This window comes from Semicossyphus pulcher, unplaced genomic scaffold (genome assembly GCF_022749685.1).
Source record: "Semicossyphus pulcher isolate SPU_LCO1_2020_fin unplaced genomic scaffold, fSemPul1.0.p SCAF_6, whole genome shotgun sequence".
Lineage (NCBI taxonomy): Eukaryota > Metazoa > Chordata > Actinopteri > Labriformes > Labridae > Semicossyphus > Semicossyphus pulcher.
Window position 1 is genome coordinate 22485090 of NW_027211737.1, and position 17909 is coordinate 22502998.

General features: G+C 44.2%; 1 protein-coding gene across 1 annotated transcript in view; it reads right to left on the bottom strand.

Moving 5' to 3' along the window:
• adgra2 (adhesion G protein-coupled receptor A2) overlaps nt 1-16746 on the bottom strand; it is a 39581-nt gene extending 22835 nt beyond the window's left edge. The window contains exon 1 of the mRNA XM_069683753.1: nt 16442-16746. Coding sequence (XP_069539854.1) covers nt 16442-16746 — 305 coding nt within the window. The remainder of the gene's footprint in view (nt 1-16441) is intronic.
• Nucleotides 16747-17909: the final 1163 nt, after the last annotated feature.

Genomic DNA, 17909 nt, shown 5'->3' on the forward strand with positions numbered 1-17909 from the left:
GAGTTGCAGAGGCCGCTCACTACTGTATAATCCCAAAAGCCTGGTGTTTGGAGCACAGTTGTAGCGGAGGACATTGTTCTTTCATAAACAATACAACTCTGAGAAAGAGAGAGAGGCAGAGCTCTGTAAACAGACAGAAATAGTCAGCGTTCCCATCAGGCTAAACAGGAAACCCAGCCAATTAGCTGTTTATTCAGAACCCGGTTTCAGAGGTCAGGGGTTGCAGAGAGAGCACTTCCTGCGCAGCCAGCAGACAGACGCAGCAATGTGCGGAGGCAGGTGACAGCTGAGGAGCGAGGGCGCGTCCTTCATCACTGCTGTATACAAAGGTTAACAGAGGTTTACAAGCAGAGAAGATGAGTAGCTTCTTAATCACAGAAATCCAGGCTGCTTAGAGGCCTAACGTCTACTGAGGCCTCACTGTGCGCACGTTTCTCCTCTACGCTCTGTAAAAGTGACAGAGCAGATGTCAGATTGAGTTAATCTGCTTTAAAGAGCGATAAGCTTCATGTAACATGGCACAACAGAGTGATAATTAAGTCCAGGCTGTGGATGGTATCTCTCATTCACTTAACTCTTTCAGACCACAAAGGCCTCTGAGAAATCAGACGGGCTAATTGAATCCATCTCTGATCTATGTAAAAAAAAACAGGGCCACATGTCAGGCTCCAGAATCCTGTTCACCCATTTTATCTAATTCATTTACATGAAGATCAAAAAGCAGAGAGGCAGGTCAAACAGAGGAGCAGACACCAGACGAGGCCTGGTGTGGAGCGCTCGGGGTTAAACAGGGTCAGTGAACACAACATGAGACATGAAAAACACACACAAACATACTGCACATTACCACTAATGTCTTCATGTTCGGCTCTGTTTCTAATCTCCTAACAGTATAAATTGACACTGAAAACATGATAAACACAAGGCAGTATTGTAGCGTCCTGGCAGGTGGGCGTGTTGGGGCAGCCGCTTGGAATTGTGGGACAATGGACCGAAGTTTAATGTAGCAATTTGTAACATGTAGTTATTTCCTTGTAAGGGGTTTTACCATGAGTGTTTTTGGGTGCACAAGCGAATGTGAATGTTGTGATAAGAAGAAGAAGAAGACATATTAAACCCCAGGGGGAAATTCACATTTTTAGTACAAACATGCTACACACAGATAGGCCTGAAATATACACACATAACATGCATTGGGAGAGATGTGACATTAATGTCAGAGACGGGGCAGTTGGGAAATTTGGTGCGGTGCTCAAGGACACCTCAACAGCTACCAGCCCCAATTCCATTATTAGTCCGTACTGGGACTTGAACCAGCCACCCTCCAGTTCCCAAGCGAAGTCCCTGCAGATTGAGCTACCCCTAAATTCAAACCTATTCCTATAAGATGAAAGTGTCTGTCTTGTGATGGCCATTCAAGACCTCACAGCTGTTCTGCTGCGTTCGATGCTTCATCAATATACTCTGTGTTAGCCATAGTAAACATCTTATATAAGTTATCCTGTTCTCAAGGACAGTTAGCAGCGTCTTTGCAGGTTGCTGGGAGCAGAAAACCTTGTACATTTCTGATGGTGGGTGTACATAGTTTTTGCCAACAATTACAGAATTAATAACCTGGGTATTAAATTGCCCCAAATTGCTCAATTATTTTAAAACAATTTGCTTGATTGTAGCTATTAAACATCTTCCATAATAAGCTGGCTTTATTTAATTGAGCTCTCTGTCATATTCCCGAATCGGGTCTTTGTAGAAAGATTAAGATTAAGAGAGTAAAAGTAGCCCGTCATGCCATGATGGAAGTGACACAGTCCGTCAACTTCCCTAAGGTTGTTTTTGTTGTATTTTGAAACTCACACTTGTCTCTGTCTTTCAGATCCCTGCTCCCTGGCCCAATCTCCACCCTAAAGCCGAAGCACTGCACACTCACTGTCTTTAATGACGTCAAGCGTGCAGTGCGTGGGTCTGCGAGGGTTTGAGATCTGTATAAAAATCAGTAATGGAACACACTAACATGACATCACAAGTTGCCTGGAAACAAGATGCACCATTAAATCTAATGAGAAAAAAACCAACCTCTGGTATCTATTTGTGTGTCTTGCAGTGTTTCCATATTTTAACAAACTATCAAAAGTCAGAAAGGCCTTATTTTTAATCCTTTGCGAATATTTAACTGAAAAACAAACATCTCTAAATCGATTATAAATAACCACATAAGTCTTTAACTACATGTTGTCATTTACAGATAAACGTATTTGCCGTTCCTGTCACCTCCATGCTCGCTTTGTTTACATTTAGGTTTTATCTGTTCAAACTTCAATTCTACTTCAATGTATGAATATTTGTTTACATTTATTGCAGGGCAGGACAATCACATTTGTGTACCACCAAGTCGGCTATGAACTCTGGGTAACTACCAAAGGAAAGTCTGCAGGTATGCGTACTCACGGAAAGTCTGTAACTCGGTCTTGAAAAGTCCGCATCACAGCCCTCACGCACTTGGTGAGTTGACAGTGAGACAGCACTAAGCACTCACACAATTACCGGGAACACGCCTCAAAGTCTGCGAGTGTGGCGATTGGGATTTGGCCCCTGTGTCTCCTGCCTCATGTGTCAACCCCGCCCTAATTAGACTCACCTGTCTCTCCTTGTTTCCCCTTGATGGCCTGTGTATATACACCTGCGTGTCTTCCCTCTCGTTTGTTGTGTGTTCCTTGGTGTCACCTCGTTCCAGCATTTTAAGTAAGTGATTTATGAGTGTTTGACCTTAACTGGATTTTTGACTTTTGACCTTTGAATTACCACCTGTGATTACCTGTGTACTGAACCTGGACTAGATATTAAACCATACCTTTGGTTGTGTCTGGGAGCAGGATAGAACAACGGGAATCTTTAGAAATGATTGTGTACAACTGAAATCTTTGACTTATATGAGTCAATCTATGGAATAAAGTCTCTTTTTTAAACGTCAAAACTGCTCTTATAGTTTAATAGGAAATCCATTAATTTATCCCGATAATTTAAAACACTTTAACCAAGAAGTCTGTCCAGTTAGTTACACTGCTGTGAAGCCACTTCAGTGTAAATCAACTAAAGAATTATGCAATAAATGTGGTGTTTCTGTGGTCATTTTCATTACTATTTTATAAAATAAAAAGTATGACTCTAGTCTGCTTTATGTTTCAGTAGCAGTGCCATAGTTCAGTGGTAGTTCAGGCTTTCCTCGGTGCGTGACGGAGTGTGAAGAAGTAAAAACCATACAAAGAGTCTTGTCTCGTAAACCGCAGCAGCTCCTCCCTGCGCCGTGCCACTCACTTTGTTGGTTTGCTCAATTTGCTTCCTAAACCCACAAAGCCTTTGAGGGCCACACAGGGGCATGACAGCATGTCGCAAATCCTATTTGCTCTCTGATTTACTTCTGCTCGTCCTCCCTGACTCAAGTCTCACTGCAACATGCTGCCTGGGGTCTGTTAGAGGGCCTGATGTGTGTGCGTGTCTGTGTGTACCTGTGTGTACTGTCACTGTCCGTCAAACGCTGCATGCTTCCTACAGCTGCTTTTGGTTTTGGGTCACTGTCAGCCAATAATTTCACTGAGGAATCATCTCTCTGTGGTGGAGCAGAAGGCGTGCACTGTTGTGAACAGAGTCCTTTCAGCTTTCCAGATCACAACCTGGTGCAGAGGAGCGGCGAGGGAAATCACATCCTTCTCTCTCCTGTCCCGACCACAGCGAGAATGCTACAAACTCTACAGGATGTCCTGTTTGCAGTCTGTTACCACTGAATGTTTGGTGTCAATATCTCTGCACCCTTCATCCTGCCTCCCTAAACGACACACTCAAATCTTTTTGTGTGGGAAGAATATTCAGGAAATGCTCCATCCTGGTTTGGCGTTCAGTCCCCGGACATGAATGAGAAGCATTTGAGTGAAAAGCACTGATTCTGATTGGCTCATGTTGCCCTCTAAATATTTATGCATGCTGGACTGAGACTGTGAGCTCTGTGTAGCTGCAGGCCTCCACAGCAAACCACAAACAGAGACGGAGTCTTAAGGAGGATTTATATTTAATAAGTTTTTATCTGCAGGCTAAGCTGCCTGCTCTCATTATCTTTTATAATCTTTGAATATAAGTAATGTTTTCTTTTATTTTGAATACAGAGCATTTCTGCAGCATCCACCTGGAGCTGCTGCAGCGTGTCTGGATGTCAGACTGCAGATAAAACAGCGTGGAGAGTTTATCCGACACTCCGAGGCCAGCAGAGACAGAGATACGCAGGTTCAGCCTAATAAAGAGAGTCAAAACAACCCAACAGGCCTCTGTGTAAACATCATTTAACTCTGGAAAGGTCTCTTACCCTCGAGGACCACACGCGAGGTGAAAGACAAGAACCCTTGAAAGAGATTGGTAGCGTGCCATAAATCCCGTCCTAATTCGGAGACCAATGGGAGCCAGATAATGAGAGTGATTTTCAATGAGAGTCTCGGAGCGTCATTATTGAATTAAGCCCGCTTTAATTAGCATGCTGACTCCATAATGCACACGCTGCTCTGTGTGTCACAGCAGTGCTTAAGTTCATAATATAGAAATAAAGAAATAATCGTTCAGCCTGGTGGGAATTTTCCGTGGAGGTAATTAAATTCTGCTGAATGCAACGCGATTATCCACTTTTACACTAACAGCGCAGCATTGTGTGAGCTCTTTAACTGTGTATGTTACAGCTGAGAACATTATATACAGAAACATCAGTGTGTTTTACTGCATTTTCCCTCTTTGCTTTCCATTTGCTTCTGCCTGCCAGAGTTGTATTTAAACTATAGCCTATTGGCAGATCACAGGGGAGAGCTAAGTGGACATGGCAGCTTTTCTCTTTATATTACACACGTTGAAATCAGAGTAATGAGGACAGACATCAGGGATCAAGTGAAATACTGCAGTTGAACCAAACACTGTGTTACTTAATGTTTTCTAAGGTTGCTAACTCCGTCCAAATACCAGGTCTAATAGATTAATAGCCAAACAACATTACGCTGAAGATTAACCTCACAGAGGAGGAGCTGGGATCATCGCTGATGCAGTTTTGAGCCGAGGTCACGTCTGTGGTGGCCGACAACGGCCCAAGTGGTTTCCTTTAGAAGAAATAATTGTTGCATTTGTTTTGGACTTTTACATGTGTTTTGGAATTTGCATCAAATATGCAGCCTGTTCCTGCTAATGGGAACTGTTTGGGCTGTTGCAGCGTGATTGCCCTTGTCGGCCACCGTACATGCCAGTGAGAAGGATAAGATACCTATGATACATGAAACATAAGACATTAAAGGTGATGTCTGTTTTAACTCTGTAGGAGCTCGTCTCACACAGTAAGTTTTACACCTTAATTTCTGTCCTGAAATAATAATGTCTTTCTCCTGGGGAACATGGCAAGCCTGAAGTTAAATAAAGGTTCCAGAAAATTCTCTTTCATATTGAAAGAAATTGCAAAAATAACATATTCAAAAAATAAATAATGAAACATGTCTACAGTCTGGTTTAAAAAAAACGGGTTTGATCTTTGATTGAGCTAATTGATCTATTCCTGTGTTTTTATATAACACCTGTGAAGTTTAAAGTTGTGCATAATTAGGGGTGTGGCTTCCTTGAGTGACGGGTCGGTGCCTATAGCTGGTTCCAATCCAGTTCATTTCGTTCACCCGCCTGGTTACTTGTTCTGCTAACCAAGATGTGGTTGAGCAAGTGGCTGGTTCACTACGCTCAACAGGCAACCACCCCAAATACAAACTCACTCTGTAAAAACATGATGGTTTACTTTCTAATTAGCCAGCTAATAAAATAGCATTGGGCATTTACTGTAAAGCTTTGGTAACCTAACATTTACCAACTCCTTGCTCCTCTCCAACACCACCTTCCCATCTACACATGGTCACGTTTGGCTCCAAAAAAACAACAAGATGGCAACCGCCATAACACCAAACTCGAGGCTGAGACAGTCTACTAAGCGGTGAAGCAGCAGTCTAAGATATTTACCAGACTAAAATTAGAGGGACATCGAAAATTGTCGAACTTGTTAGAGGGATTTTTCCCAATAGGGAAGCTATGACTCAGGATAATATATTAACTCTGTAAGAAGGTTAAAATAAACAGATGATGGTTTCTTGTATTTGATTCCGTCACATGTTATGTATTCGTCAAAGAAGTACAGGTCTGGAGGTACCGTAGCCTGCAGCATGAAGCTTTTGTTAATTACTTTCAATGCAGCAGTCCATCACTTTTGTCATTTGTGTACATTCACACACGCACATGTCCTCGACCTCTCGCTGAGTTGGGGCTCCTGTAGGGACAGACTTGCAGCAGTAATTGGTGCGGAGCTTCATTAGGAGCCGAGAATTCTGGGTCACGACATGTCACAGGATGTGTGTGTATGACTGTGTGTGTGTGTTTCACTGGTGCATGCAGTACTTTTGCTGGCGTATATGGTGCATACCTTTTACAAGAGATTTTCACTATCATCAAATGTGCATGTCTGACTCCATGATAGCATTTTTCTCTTCTTTCAGTGGCTCTTCAGTATTTGGCAGCTCCTGTGTGTCCTCCACAGGCAGGAAGTAATCCGCAGTTTAATTTAGGTGGAAGATAACATGTTTTGAATAAAGGGTTTAATTTTGTCTCCCATGTCTGAGGTTTGGCCAGACGAAGTGTGGCTTCTTTTTCGCGTTTATAGTTTTTGGGAAAGTAAATTGTAATTCAGGAAACGTGTGTGAGTGCGCTGTGGAAAAAAATAAAACTGTAAAAATGTTCTTATTGGCCCGACTGGGTCACCCAGCACTATAAAGTGAATATGGGGCAGATGTTTTGATTATGTTCGGGTACATGTGCTACTGTGCTGGCTTTGCATGGCATGATGAATTATAGTTATAATTGGTATGAAAATATTAAATTCAATGGCATTAACAGCGACTGCTTGCACATGTTGGCTGGCTTCAAAAATCCTGCATCAGCTGAACCAAACCCTCGGCTCTGAGTCTCTCCGGCTAATGGACACTTCTGCAGAGAGGAGAGGAGGAAGGATGAGGGAGGAGGAATGAAAGAAGCATAAGCAGAGAGATCTCTCAGGCTGCGAGCTGGCTGTGTCATCTTTGTTACAATAAGTACTTTCTAAGAGGCCTCCAGACTGCGCCGACTATTCAGCGGCCGGGTCCGTCCCAAATAGCTTAACCCTTTCGTCGGAGAGCCACCTAAACAGGCGGTCCCAGGAGCCCCCTGCACCCTGATGGTGTCCTCAGAGAGTCACGGCTCTGAATGTCACAGAGAGACTAAATGCCCTCGAGCACAACAAGCACTTTAGCAGCAAATGCATGTCAAGATGTGAATGTGCCCATTGTGCCCCGAGCCACCGGAGGGCTCGTAGCGGCCGCCAGGGAACGCTGCCAAGCTACAAGCCCCATTTACCGCCTGCCATGGAAAGGAGCATCCATGTAATTGCATGCAAAATATTTTTTTTGTGAAATCGTTTCTTGCGAAGCCTGATTAATGCAGTCATCAAACAGGGAGAGGAGGAGGCCGGGAGAAGCCACATGAGAGGGTGGAACGGATTCCTATCATACATGTTGCAGTGAAAAATGAGTGTGATGATTTACAGCATCAGGAGAATCTTGCATTACTCGGTTTTATTATCAGACTTCCCCGCCTCGAGGCTCGATACAGGGAGTGCGCTCCTGCATTTGATATGTGCAACCACTTATTATAGAGTACGCTGCATTGTGCTTGGGTTACCAGCCTGCGCCGGGGAGTAAGGCTTTGTGGTTTGTGGCTCCGTGTGTGTGTGCAGATTTAGATGCACAAGTGTGTGACCTATCAGATTTATTTATACGGAAAGTGTGTATGTTTAACTCCATGTGTGTGCGCATAAGTGCTCCAAAAGCTCCCAGTCTAAAATTAAAATCTGGGTTTTTTAAATGTCTCTAATTAGAGAGGGGAGGACTGGAGACTATTTTGAGAGCTGTGGCCGTGCACGCCCTTCCCATATGTGTGTGTGCACAGGCTAACACACACACACACACACACACACACAATGCCCACTCTGGAGAGGAAGGCCCCCGACTCAGCGTTAGTCTTATTAGACAATTCATGGCGTTTGGCTCACAGGAACCGTCCCTGAAGTGTGTACACAGTTTACTGAAGCTGAACTTTAAAGATGTAAACAAGTAGCTGCGACGAATATTAACAGCCGGAGAGCACAAGTTCAAATACCGCCGCCTCACTCTGAAGCTGCAATAAATAATTGCAATATTTAGAGTCAAAGACAAGTCAAGACAAATTGGAAAGTTTACGGCCGCAAAGCAGGAACACAATAGTCAGTTTAATCGCCGTCTAAAGTGTTTTTACACTTTTAATGAGGCAATTTAGTGAATTTAGTCTTTCAGACAGTGAGAGGAATGTGGCGGATGCCTGGCTAACATTGTCTCATTGTTCTGTCTCATAACCAGCCTCTGTTTTCTGCTCCTGAGCAAAGGCTGCTGGGAAATCAGGCAGCTTTTACAAAGGGTCGGCTAAAATCTTTCTGCCCCAGATACTCTCACCGTGTCTTTAGAGGCATCTCACAGACGGCTGTGTCTTTCTGTGTGACCGCAGAGTATCACAATCAGTGTTTACATCATCTTAACCCTGATTACTGCTCATCAATTAGTTTTGACATCAGGATTGATTAAATAAGGCATGTAATATTACATTGTGGTAGACCAACATGCTTTCCAAAGATTGTTTGGATTTCAGCTGAAGGAATGTAGACTCATACTGTATCTTTAAATAGTGGTTTACTCCATCAACATGGATTTTAATAAAGGCTCGCTGCTTTATTTCAACACGCCTCTGTTGCTTTGATTGTGGGTGTAAACCAGCTCGTATTTACAGGAGTGATGGATGACAGAGTTGTATTAACAGATTTTAATATCCTGTGGTTAAGTGTTACAGTAATGACATAAAAAAGGTTTGGAGTGGTGAGAGAAATAAAAAAGCAGCTTCAATCTTTATCAGTAAAGTAAATACTTCTATTGGATGTGTGCAGACCGCCTGAGAGAACTTTTTGGTCTTTTTAAGCTTTAAAATCTGGCAGCCGAATAAGAACAAATAAATATAAAGATCTCGTCTCCTTTAGATTTGTTTTAAAGATTTTAACCGTTGAGCCTCTTCATGGTCCGGCACCTGATTGCTGAGCTCCTGACCACATGTTGATCATATAGAGGGCCAAACTACTACAAAGTAAGTTCTAAACAATAAATCAACATTGTGTTGTTGATGTACTTCCTTTAACACGCGCTGTTTCCCATAAGCTCTAAAGCATTACATGTTATCCATCCTTTAGTTCCTGTTAGTCAACTGTTCGTGTACATGTCCAGAGGATAGGATTGTGTCGTTTTAAGACAGCAGAGACTACAGCTTAAATAATGTGAAAATTACTAATTATAGTAACAATATTGCAGATCAGTCTCAGTTTGCTATTATGACAGCTTGACTTCATCCTTCCAACCATTATCTATACCGCTTATCCTGTTCAGGGTTGCGGGGGAGCTGGAGCCTATCCCAGCTGTCATCGGGCAAGAGGCGTATTGGGCTGATGGCCAGTCAATCACAGGGCTGACACATACAGACAGACAACCTTTCACGCTCACGTTCACACCTACGGGCAATTTTACAGTCACCAATGAACCTAACAAGCATGTCTTTGGACTGTGGGAGGAAGCCAAAGTAGCCGGAGGGAACCCAGGAATGCACGGGAAGAACATACAAACTCCATACAGAAAGGCCACTGCCAGTCAAACTGGGAATCAAACCAGGAACCTTAAAGCTGAAAGGCAACAACGCTAACCACTGCACAACCATGCAACCCAGTTTGCCTTTATCTGAATGTCAAATTTGTTTCATCTTCTTTGGATTTGCACTTGTTGTATAAGTTTCATTGACTGAAGTCATCAACTGTAGATCTTTCCTTTATACGCCCATAGTAACAGTTTACCTGCAACGCTAGCAGAGACAGGATAAACCGTACACCAATCAGTGCTAGGAGCTAGCATTGGCCTTGGCATTGGAGTTGTAGTTCTTGTGTGCTTTAACTCATAAAAGTTTAAAACTTCAACAACTGTAGTTGACAATAATTCAACCTTAAATATTGATACTAAACTCTCAAAATGTCAGCTAATTTTTCACACTCATAGAAGAGACTGCATTTGTTACGCAAGCTAGCAGTGCACATGCTAACCTTGACGTGGTGTCAAAACAGGACCCAGCCGCTGTCATTTGAGCTTCACAAGTCTCCGTTTAAGCTTCATTCAGCTCAGCAAACTTAATTCAGTCTTAAAAAAGACAGATTATCATCTAAATTGTTGATAAAGAGATATAAACCATGAGGGCAATTTTGTATTTGTTCAGTCGCTGCTAGTCACATAAATCTACCTGCCCTCTTACTCAGCAAGTAAAGCTGTACTATTCATATTGGTAGATGGATACAGATATGTTATAGTGAGTGAATGCTTGGAGTAATTCTGTTTAACTCAAGAGTATTCAAAACGTAGCTTGAAAGCACTCGGACTACATCAGTGAATTCTCCCAGTCCACTGTATGACTTGCACAACTTTCATAAAGTGGCTCTCTGGAGACGGAGATCAGAAACACTAACACACTGCAGCCACAGGCATTCCCACTATAGACATCCATTATCTCCGTCTGTATCCATGTGCTGTCGACCCCGAGCAGGAACTTTGGGGGCCGCTGTGGTCGGACGCGGGGAGAGGGAAGTTAGCACTGGCAAAGAAAAGTCAAAGTCAGGCATTTTTTGGAGTAAGATAAGAAGAGAGCGGCGGGAAAGGAAAAACTAAAATAACAAGAAGCCACTTGGGGGTATGAGATTACTATGACAACACATCTCTCTGTTTTTGCCAAGTTTTGAAATATTGCAGGCTTTTAATCAACAAACACAATGAGGTGATAAGTGAAATACACATTTATCATGTGAACAGGCTGGCAGCTACAGCGCATGCAGCGCAGTAGGAGCGTGGATTTGTCCGCTTTTGGCGTTGTTACCTTGACCTGCGAGGGCACAGTAAACCCAGGCCTGTGTGGCATTGGCAGGTGCTGAAGCTTGGTATCCAGTGTCAGGCCTTTGTTTGCTTTTTTGATTTATAGCTGACCACTGCCCCACCTAACATGTGTGGAGGAGAGCCCGCTCCCCCTCCTCTCAACACCTTTCCCCACATAAATAAACCCTCCGGCTGCAGGAATGCCCGGGGACCAGCGCTCTGCCTGCTATTTGAATCCTCCCCGCTGATAACACGACTGTTTGGGATGCTTCATTCTACCGTCTCAACACACACTGACTCACAGGCCCTGAAACAAACCACAAACACATCTGCTGGCCCTTTGGTGTCTGTCCAAACGTGGGCCACAAGTTAGAGAGCGACGATGTGAGTCAGGAGATAAAACGGTGATTAAAGACGCCGATTCAAACTGTAGCCAATCGATAACCTCTGAGGGGTGAGCTGACTTCGAGTGAACTGAGACACAGAGGACTCATCAGATCCAGTAAACCATAACAGACTGTTTGAATTAAAGACAGAGGAACCAGACAAATGTGGGGTTAAGCTTAAAAACAAGGCCCTCCGCCCGACCAAAAGCTCCTGTACGGATGCCTTCAATAAGCACATTCAACCTCTGAGTGGCAGATTGGTTTCATTTGGGTGTGTTGTTAGAGGATTGTTTCAGCCAATACTGAGACAAGCTACACTGTGGCTACACTGCAGTCAAGATATATGCATAAAAATTACTGTCAGGAATCTTTTTGTTGTTTCAGGTTAAAAAAAAAATCATCAAATATGTTCAATATATAGTTTGACAGTTTCCTTTTCGCAGAGTAAACTGAGAAGAGTGACACCTCTCTCATGTCAGTCCAATGAATATAAAGCTACAGCCAGGAACAGCTTAGCTTAGCTTAGCACTCATATTGGAAACAGGGGGAAAAGATAGTCAGGCTTTGTCAGAAAGTAACAGAACCTGCCTATCAACACATCTGAAGCTCGTTAACATGCTATATTTTGTACAAAAAATGGAAGTGGAAGTGTGTTAAATAAAAACCGTCTTGCAGGACGTAAGGTTTCCGACACGTGTTCTCCAAAAGATGAAAGAGGCCGATGAGAAATGAAACAATTAAACGATTTTATAAACAAAAGTCGACAGTTACAGTAATAAAACTAACTTTTCTCTTGAATTTAAACCCGTAACCAAAAAAAGAGGACTACAAGATGCCTTTTATATCGTATTGGTGACGGTCAGGAACACTGGTGCTCCCCGTACTGCTCGCCTGAATGCGTCATTCACGGAGCACATGCGTCATTCACGGAGCACATGCCCACAGGTGCCACATGCGGCATTTACTACACTAGCCGTTCTTTACCACACCAGCAACAATTTACGACAGTTAAACAAATTAATGGAGCACCAATATCCTTATAAATCTGCTATGTTATAGATAAAAAATAAGACAACAAAATACTAAATTATATAACTTACAACTTTATTCAAATGAGCCACAATCTTAAAAGAAACCGAATTTTCTCTATGGCTCGAACACGCAGGTAATGAGATGCATTACTGATGTGAATTTGTTCCCAGTTACTTTTCATACTTAATATTGTAAAGATGGTAATTAAAAACAATCAATGACCTTCTGAATTGTCATCCAGGTTTACAACTGTACTCTAACACTGCATCATTCAACAATCATTCATAAGAGCAGCTGCAATGAACTGCTGATTCAAAGTTCTGTTGAAAGCAGGTTAGCTTCTGCTACGGGAATTGTATAAGGGTATCTCAAAAGGCTTTTGAATGCATCTCGCAGTGATTTAAGTTTGTTCTTGAGCTTTGGGAACAGTTTGTGGAGGTTTGTGTGACAAAATAGTCAAAGTTTTTGAAGCTGTTAACGGTCTCTCACATGGTGTCAATGCCGAGCTGCCGAGAAGACAGTAAAAGGAAATTACAAGCTTAGGAAGGCTGTTAGCCTGAGCGGTCGCCTAAGCGGACATATTTTTTGCTTTACAAACTTTTTTCACGAATAAAAAAAAGTATTTTCAGCTGCTCAAGACTTGAATCTTTTTCTTAGTGAGTGTTAGATGAGAAGAACACTCTTTGTCCATTTAGTATGAAGCTACAGCTAGTTGGTTAGCTTAGTTTAGCTTGGCATAGCTGATCATGAAGACGGGGGAACGTACACTTTAGTGAATATTTAACAAAAAAAGATAAACGTGACAGAATCTGTGGTTTAGAGGTGTTTGTAGGCAGATTTAGTTGCTTTGGACAGAGCAGGTTAACTGTTTCACCCTGTTTCATGTCTTTAAGCTAAGCTATGTGGATGCTAGCTGTAGCTTTAAATCGCATGAAGGGACATGAGAGTGGTATAAATCTTTCGTGTGACTGAAGGTAGGACAGTAAATAAGTGTGTTAGCGATTGCTTTACAGGGCAAGGTCTGAACTTGAACTTTAACAACTGTTGTTTTACAGCTGTGACTCCTAATGATAAAAATATTACTGCCCTTGGTGGAATATTTTTATCTCACTACCAGCTAGCAACACTGACATATCGGGCTCAAGTGCGACCGTGCAGACAGCAACTGTGTTATGCTGCAGCTGTCCTGAGGGGGCATCAGGCCAAGGACGGGCATGCTGACCCCCCACCCCGAGCATCTGTGCCCGGATTGGCACCCGCTGAGCCGAAGCCATCAGTCACTGCAGACGATGACAGCAAGATACGCCAAGGGAGGAGCACGGTTTGAATTGGGTAAAAACCACAAGCTATGAAACACCAGCACATTTCACACAGACTGCCACTGTACGCTCTTCATTTGTCTGCTCTGCATTAAAACATTAAAACAAACACAGCTGCCAGCACGCAGCGCCGAGAGGAGTTACTGCTCCGATTCTATACGCTGAGCGTGTGTGCTGCGCATCCATCAGCGGGCAGGGTTTACTTTCCTTTGCCAAAATAACAGAAGTTCCTCTTTCACGCAGAAAACACTGATAATAATGAAGACATGGAGCAATGCTGCTGCAATGAGGAGCCCTGCCTCCTCCTCCTCCCTCTCACCCCAGTGTCGAAGATCTGTTAGTCAGGGGCTGGGGAGTTTTCAGTCTCAGGGGGCACATCCCTCTGAACCGCCTGCCAAGCTTCTCCTCTCCCTGCTCCATCCTCTCTCTCTTTCTCCGCTCTCCTTCTTTGTTCCCCTCATGCTCCCCTCTTCTTCTACTCCTCACGTTCAACTCTCTCCTTTCAACCTCCCTCATTTATTCCCACTTTCCCCCCTTAAACGACGGCACTTTTTCTGCTTTCACACTCTTATCTGTTTCCCTCTCCTCTACCCTTCCGCTCCTCTTCCTCTCGCAGTGATCCAGCTCCTTCGCAGCCGTGCATAATTAGGCCTAAACACAAGCCTGCGCTGGCTCACATCTGGAAGGAGTTTGGACATGGCAGTTTCCTACCAGGACGGCTAAATATTTAGGTTGAGAGTTACTGCGTGTGGATGAACTCATGATAGAAGGGGAGAGAAAAGGGGGAGCTGGAGATAAAGAAAAAGAGGGAAAGTGGGATAAAGATGGCGGACGGCTGAGAATAGCTTGATTGAACTGGTGATATAATGTATAATCTGTACTCAAAGTGCAGCACAGCCATCGGGGGAGGTGATACCATTAGGGCGACTGGTCGCTCCTTTACGGCTGGCAGGAACAACAAACAGCCAACTAATAGTTTTAATAAACAAATCCCTGTTGGGATTTCCCATGAGGCTGAGGGGCCTCAGCTGGAATGTTTCACAGGGGCCAGCTGTTGTGCATTACACGTAGCAGCCGGCCCCGGAAGCCCTGAGCCTGGTGTCGTCCAGCCCCTCGTCTGCTCAGCATGGAGGAGAGAATTCCTCCAGGAGAGAGAGGGCGGCGCGGCCGGCTGTCAGGCCGTCCGACGCAGGGAGGGACCGAGGTGGCAGAGGGCATGAGGAGAGCTCCCCTGCTGCACCTGGGATACTGTCTGCAGCCTCTGAGCGGGCGCAGGAATGTCAGGAATAACACGAATATCAACACAACTTCTCACATTCCACATCTGGAGCTAATGTCATGAGCGAAGATGGGAGCAACTCGCCACAATCTGCAGACAAATGAACTTTCCAGACAGCAGAGTTCCCCCCGAAAGGTAAAGAGGGAGGCATTGTTTGCTCTCGAACACAGCATCATAAAAGTGTCACAGAATGCTCGACATGTGTACAAAAACAACTCAACCAAAATTAGTAGACGAGAGGATGGAAGATTATCTTCAATCACCTCGACCACTGCCACCCAAGCCCTTTTTCCCCCTCTGGTTTCCAGCAATGTGTTCTCCAGATGTTTATCCTGCCTTTATTAAGCACGAAACATAAGGGCCTATAAATGGACTGCTCTCCTGGGGCATAAATCCCCTTACTTTACCTCATATGCTCGCTGCAGTGGGGGCACTTGAACATGTTTTTTTTTACTGTGCCCATGTGCAGCTAACATTTCTCCCACTGGGTCAGAGACAGAGACAGTAACGCACTGTGGGAATAAGAAACGTCTACAGAAAGTCTGAGCGGCTGTGAGGAAAGCGCTCAACAACACCCCAGAAATATGTGTCACAGAAAGATTGGTGGTGCATCCATCATGGGAGATAGTGTGTCTTGGCGCACGATGAGGCCCTTTAAAGTTTAGTCCAAGATGACAACACGAAAAAAACTTCTTCTTAATTAAAAAAAAATCTAACCAAGTCAGAACCGTTTCTGACTAATTCCCACCAAATGGTTTTGGTGTTTCTGGTGTTCAAAAATAACAAATAAAATGTGTTTCTAGTCATTCCAGTTTGGAAAGGACAAGACCCTGTGCACGGGGTGGAGGAGGTGGTGGGAGGAAGAAGAAGCCGCCTGGCCGTGTCGGAGTCAAACTTAAAGTGACAGACGTGTCAAAGAGGCCGGGCCATGATGGGTGTTACAGTCAGCCTGCCCTCTCGCTGATCTTCCTGAAAGCTTCACAGAGGCGATGCTCAGCCCTCCACTGCAGTTTAAACCAGATCAAGATGTACACTTCTGACCTAATAAGCCTTATTACTGCAGCAAGTCCTCAACACAGTTAAACCTAGGGTCATGGGCTCAGAGTTATGGGTGTGTGGGCATTTTTTGGACACAGTACCCTCACTTTTTTCTCATTTACTTTAAGTAAAATACACAATCAAAGTAGTAGTAGTAGTATAGCCAACACTTAAATGTCAAAAATGCCTGATTGGTTAATTAAAACATCTTATAGGATAGCCTAGGGACTACTTTATACCAGGGGTCATAGGCCTACACGTGCAGCAGGGTGATCATAATAACGTATGATTTATTTGGATTTAGCAGTCAGTGATCAGACTCACAGGGTGACGGTTCTGTTGGGCAGCAGGTTTCCATCCGGAGGTTCACTCAGCTCCTCCTTGGTGCAGCTGACCCTCCTCCCCACAGCCTGCTGGACACCGTGCGTTTTCCCCCGCTCGTCCGTGCAGCTGCAGCCGCTGGTGGAGGCGAGTAACCCGGGACAGGCCCGGGAGAGCCTGGGCTCGGAGGCGCACAGCAGGAGCAGCATCAGTACCAGACGCCCCGGCAGCGGAGGGATGCCAACGCCGGGCGCAAACATTGTCCTTCGGCTGGAGCTCACCTCAGCTGCACCCCCGCCTCCAGTCATCCCATATCTCCACCATGAAGGTCTCAGGGAGGGTGTGAGCAAGACGAGAGGAAGCAGAGGTATCTATCTGGGCTTGAATGAATGGCTAACTTGGAGATCCTCCGCTCAGTTATAAACACTCACCATCCGGTCATTTCAGAAATATTCAGCTGCCCTGATTTTCCAACAGTGTCCCGTTATGTCATGGCAGCGCGGGCGCACAACTTCCAGTGGTCCTAATAAATTCAAAGGGTGTGTAAGTCCATCCAAAACGTCTCGCACACCTACACACAACCGCAGGGTTCCGTCTTAAAAAGTTGGTGTTCGCGTTAATTATCTTGAGACGTTTACATCAGTTCCAGGACACTTGGGAGTGTCCAGATCACCGTTATTATCTCCCTCTCTAAAAGTTAATCCAGAGGTTAGTGGGATTCACTACAGAGCAGTCACAGCCAGAGACTTACTGACATCTATATGAAGAAGTAAAGAAAAAAGTAAATTCTCAAACTTTCCTCAGTTGAATCGCTGCTCTATAAAAAGTTTCCCTCCGCGCTCTTCTTCCCGGATCCCCGTGGACTCCGTAGATTTCTCTCCAAACAAACTTCAAACACTTTCAAACAGAAGGAAAAGTTCGGACAAGAAGTGAGCTGGTCTTCATCGGCTCCTGTGTAATTCCCAAAATCTAGCGGTTTTTGCCTGCTTGCCTCTGTCACACTCAAACTCACTTAGTTACAACCCCAAGTGCGCCTGTTCCGTCTGCGCCTGCGCACTGGTCCCCGCGGTCCTAGCGCATCCAGCCCAGCCGGAGAGAGACACAGAGGAAGGTTTAACGTGAGAGCAGGGGTCAAACCCACCTGAGGTCAAGTCCCAAACCTCCAGAAGTCTTTATCCCACAACCTAGTAGGATATTGTATGTAATGTTGTTTACATGAATGACATGTTCAAGTTCACAAAACAGACTTCTGCAACCATGTTCAGATTTTAAAGTTTACAAATCTTAACAATAATGTCTTGATGCTAATTTGTGTTTAATTTATATTCGTATTGTAACTGAAGAAGAGTAATTACTTATTACCTCATAGGATATCGTAGAAGAAAGGCTTACAGTAGCCATATTGTTTGTTTAAACAATAAAAAGCAAAATCCACAGCCTTTGATGACCTGATAGAAGAATATTATGGCGC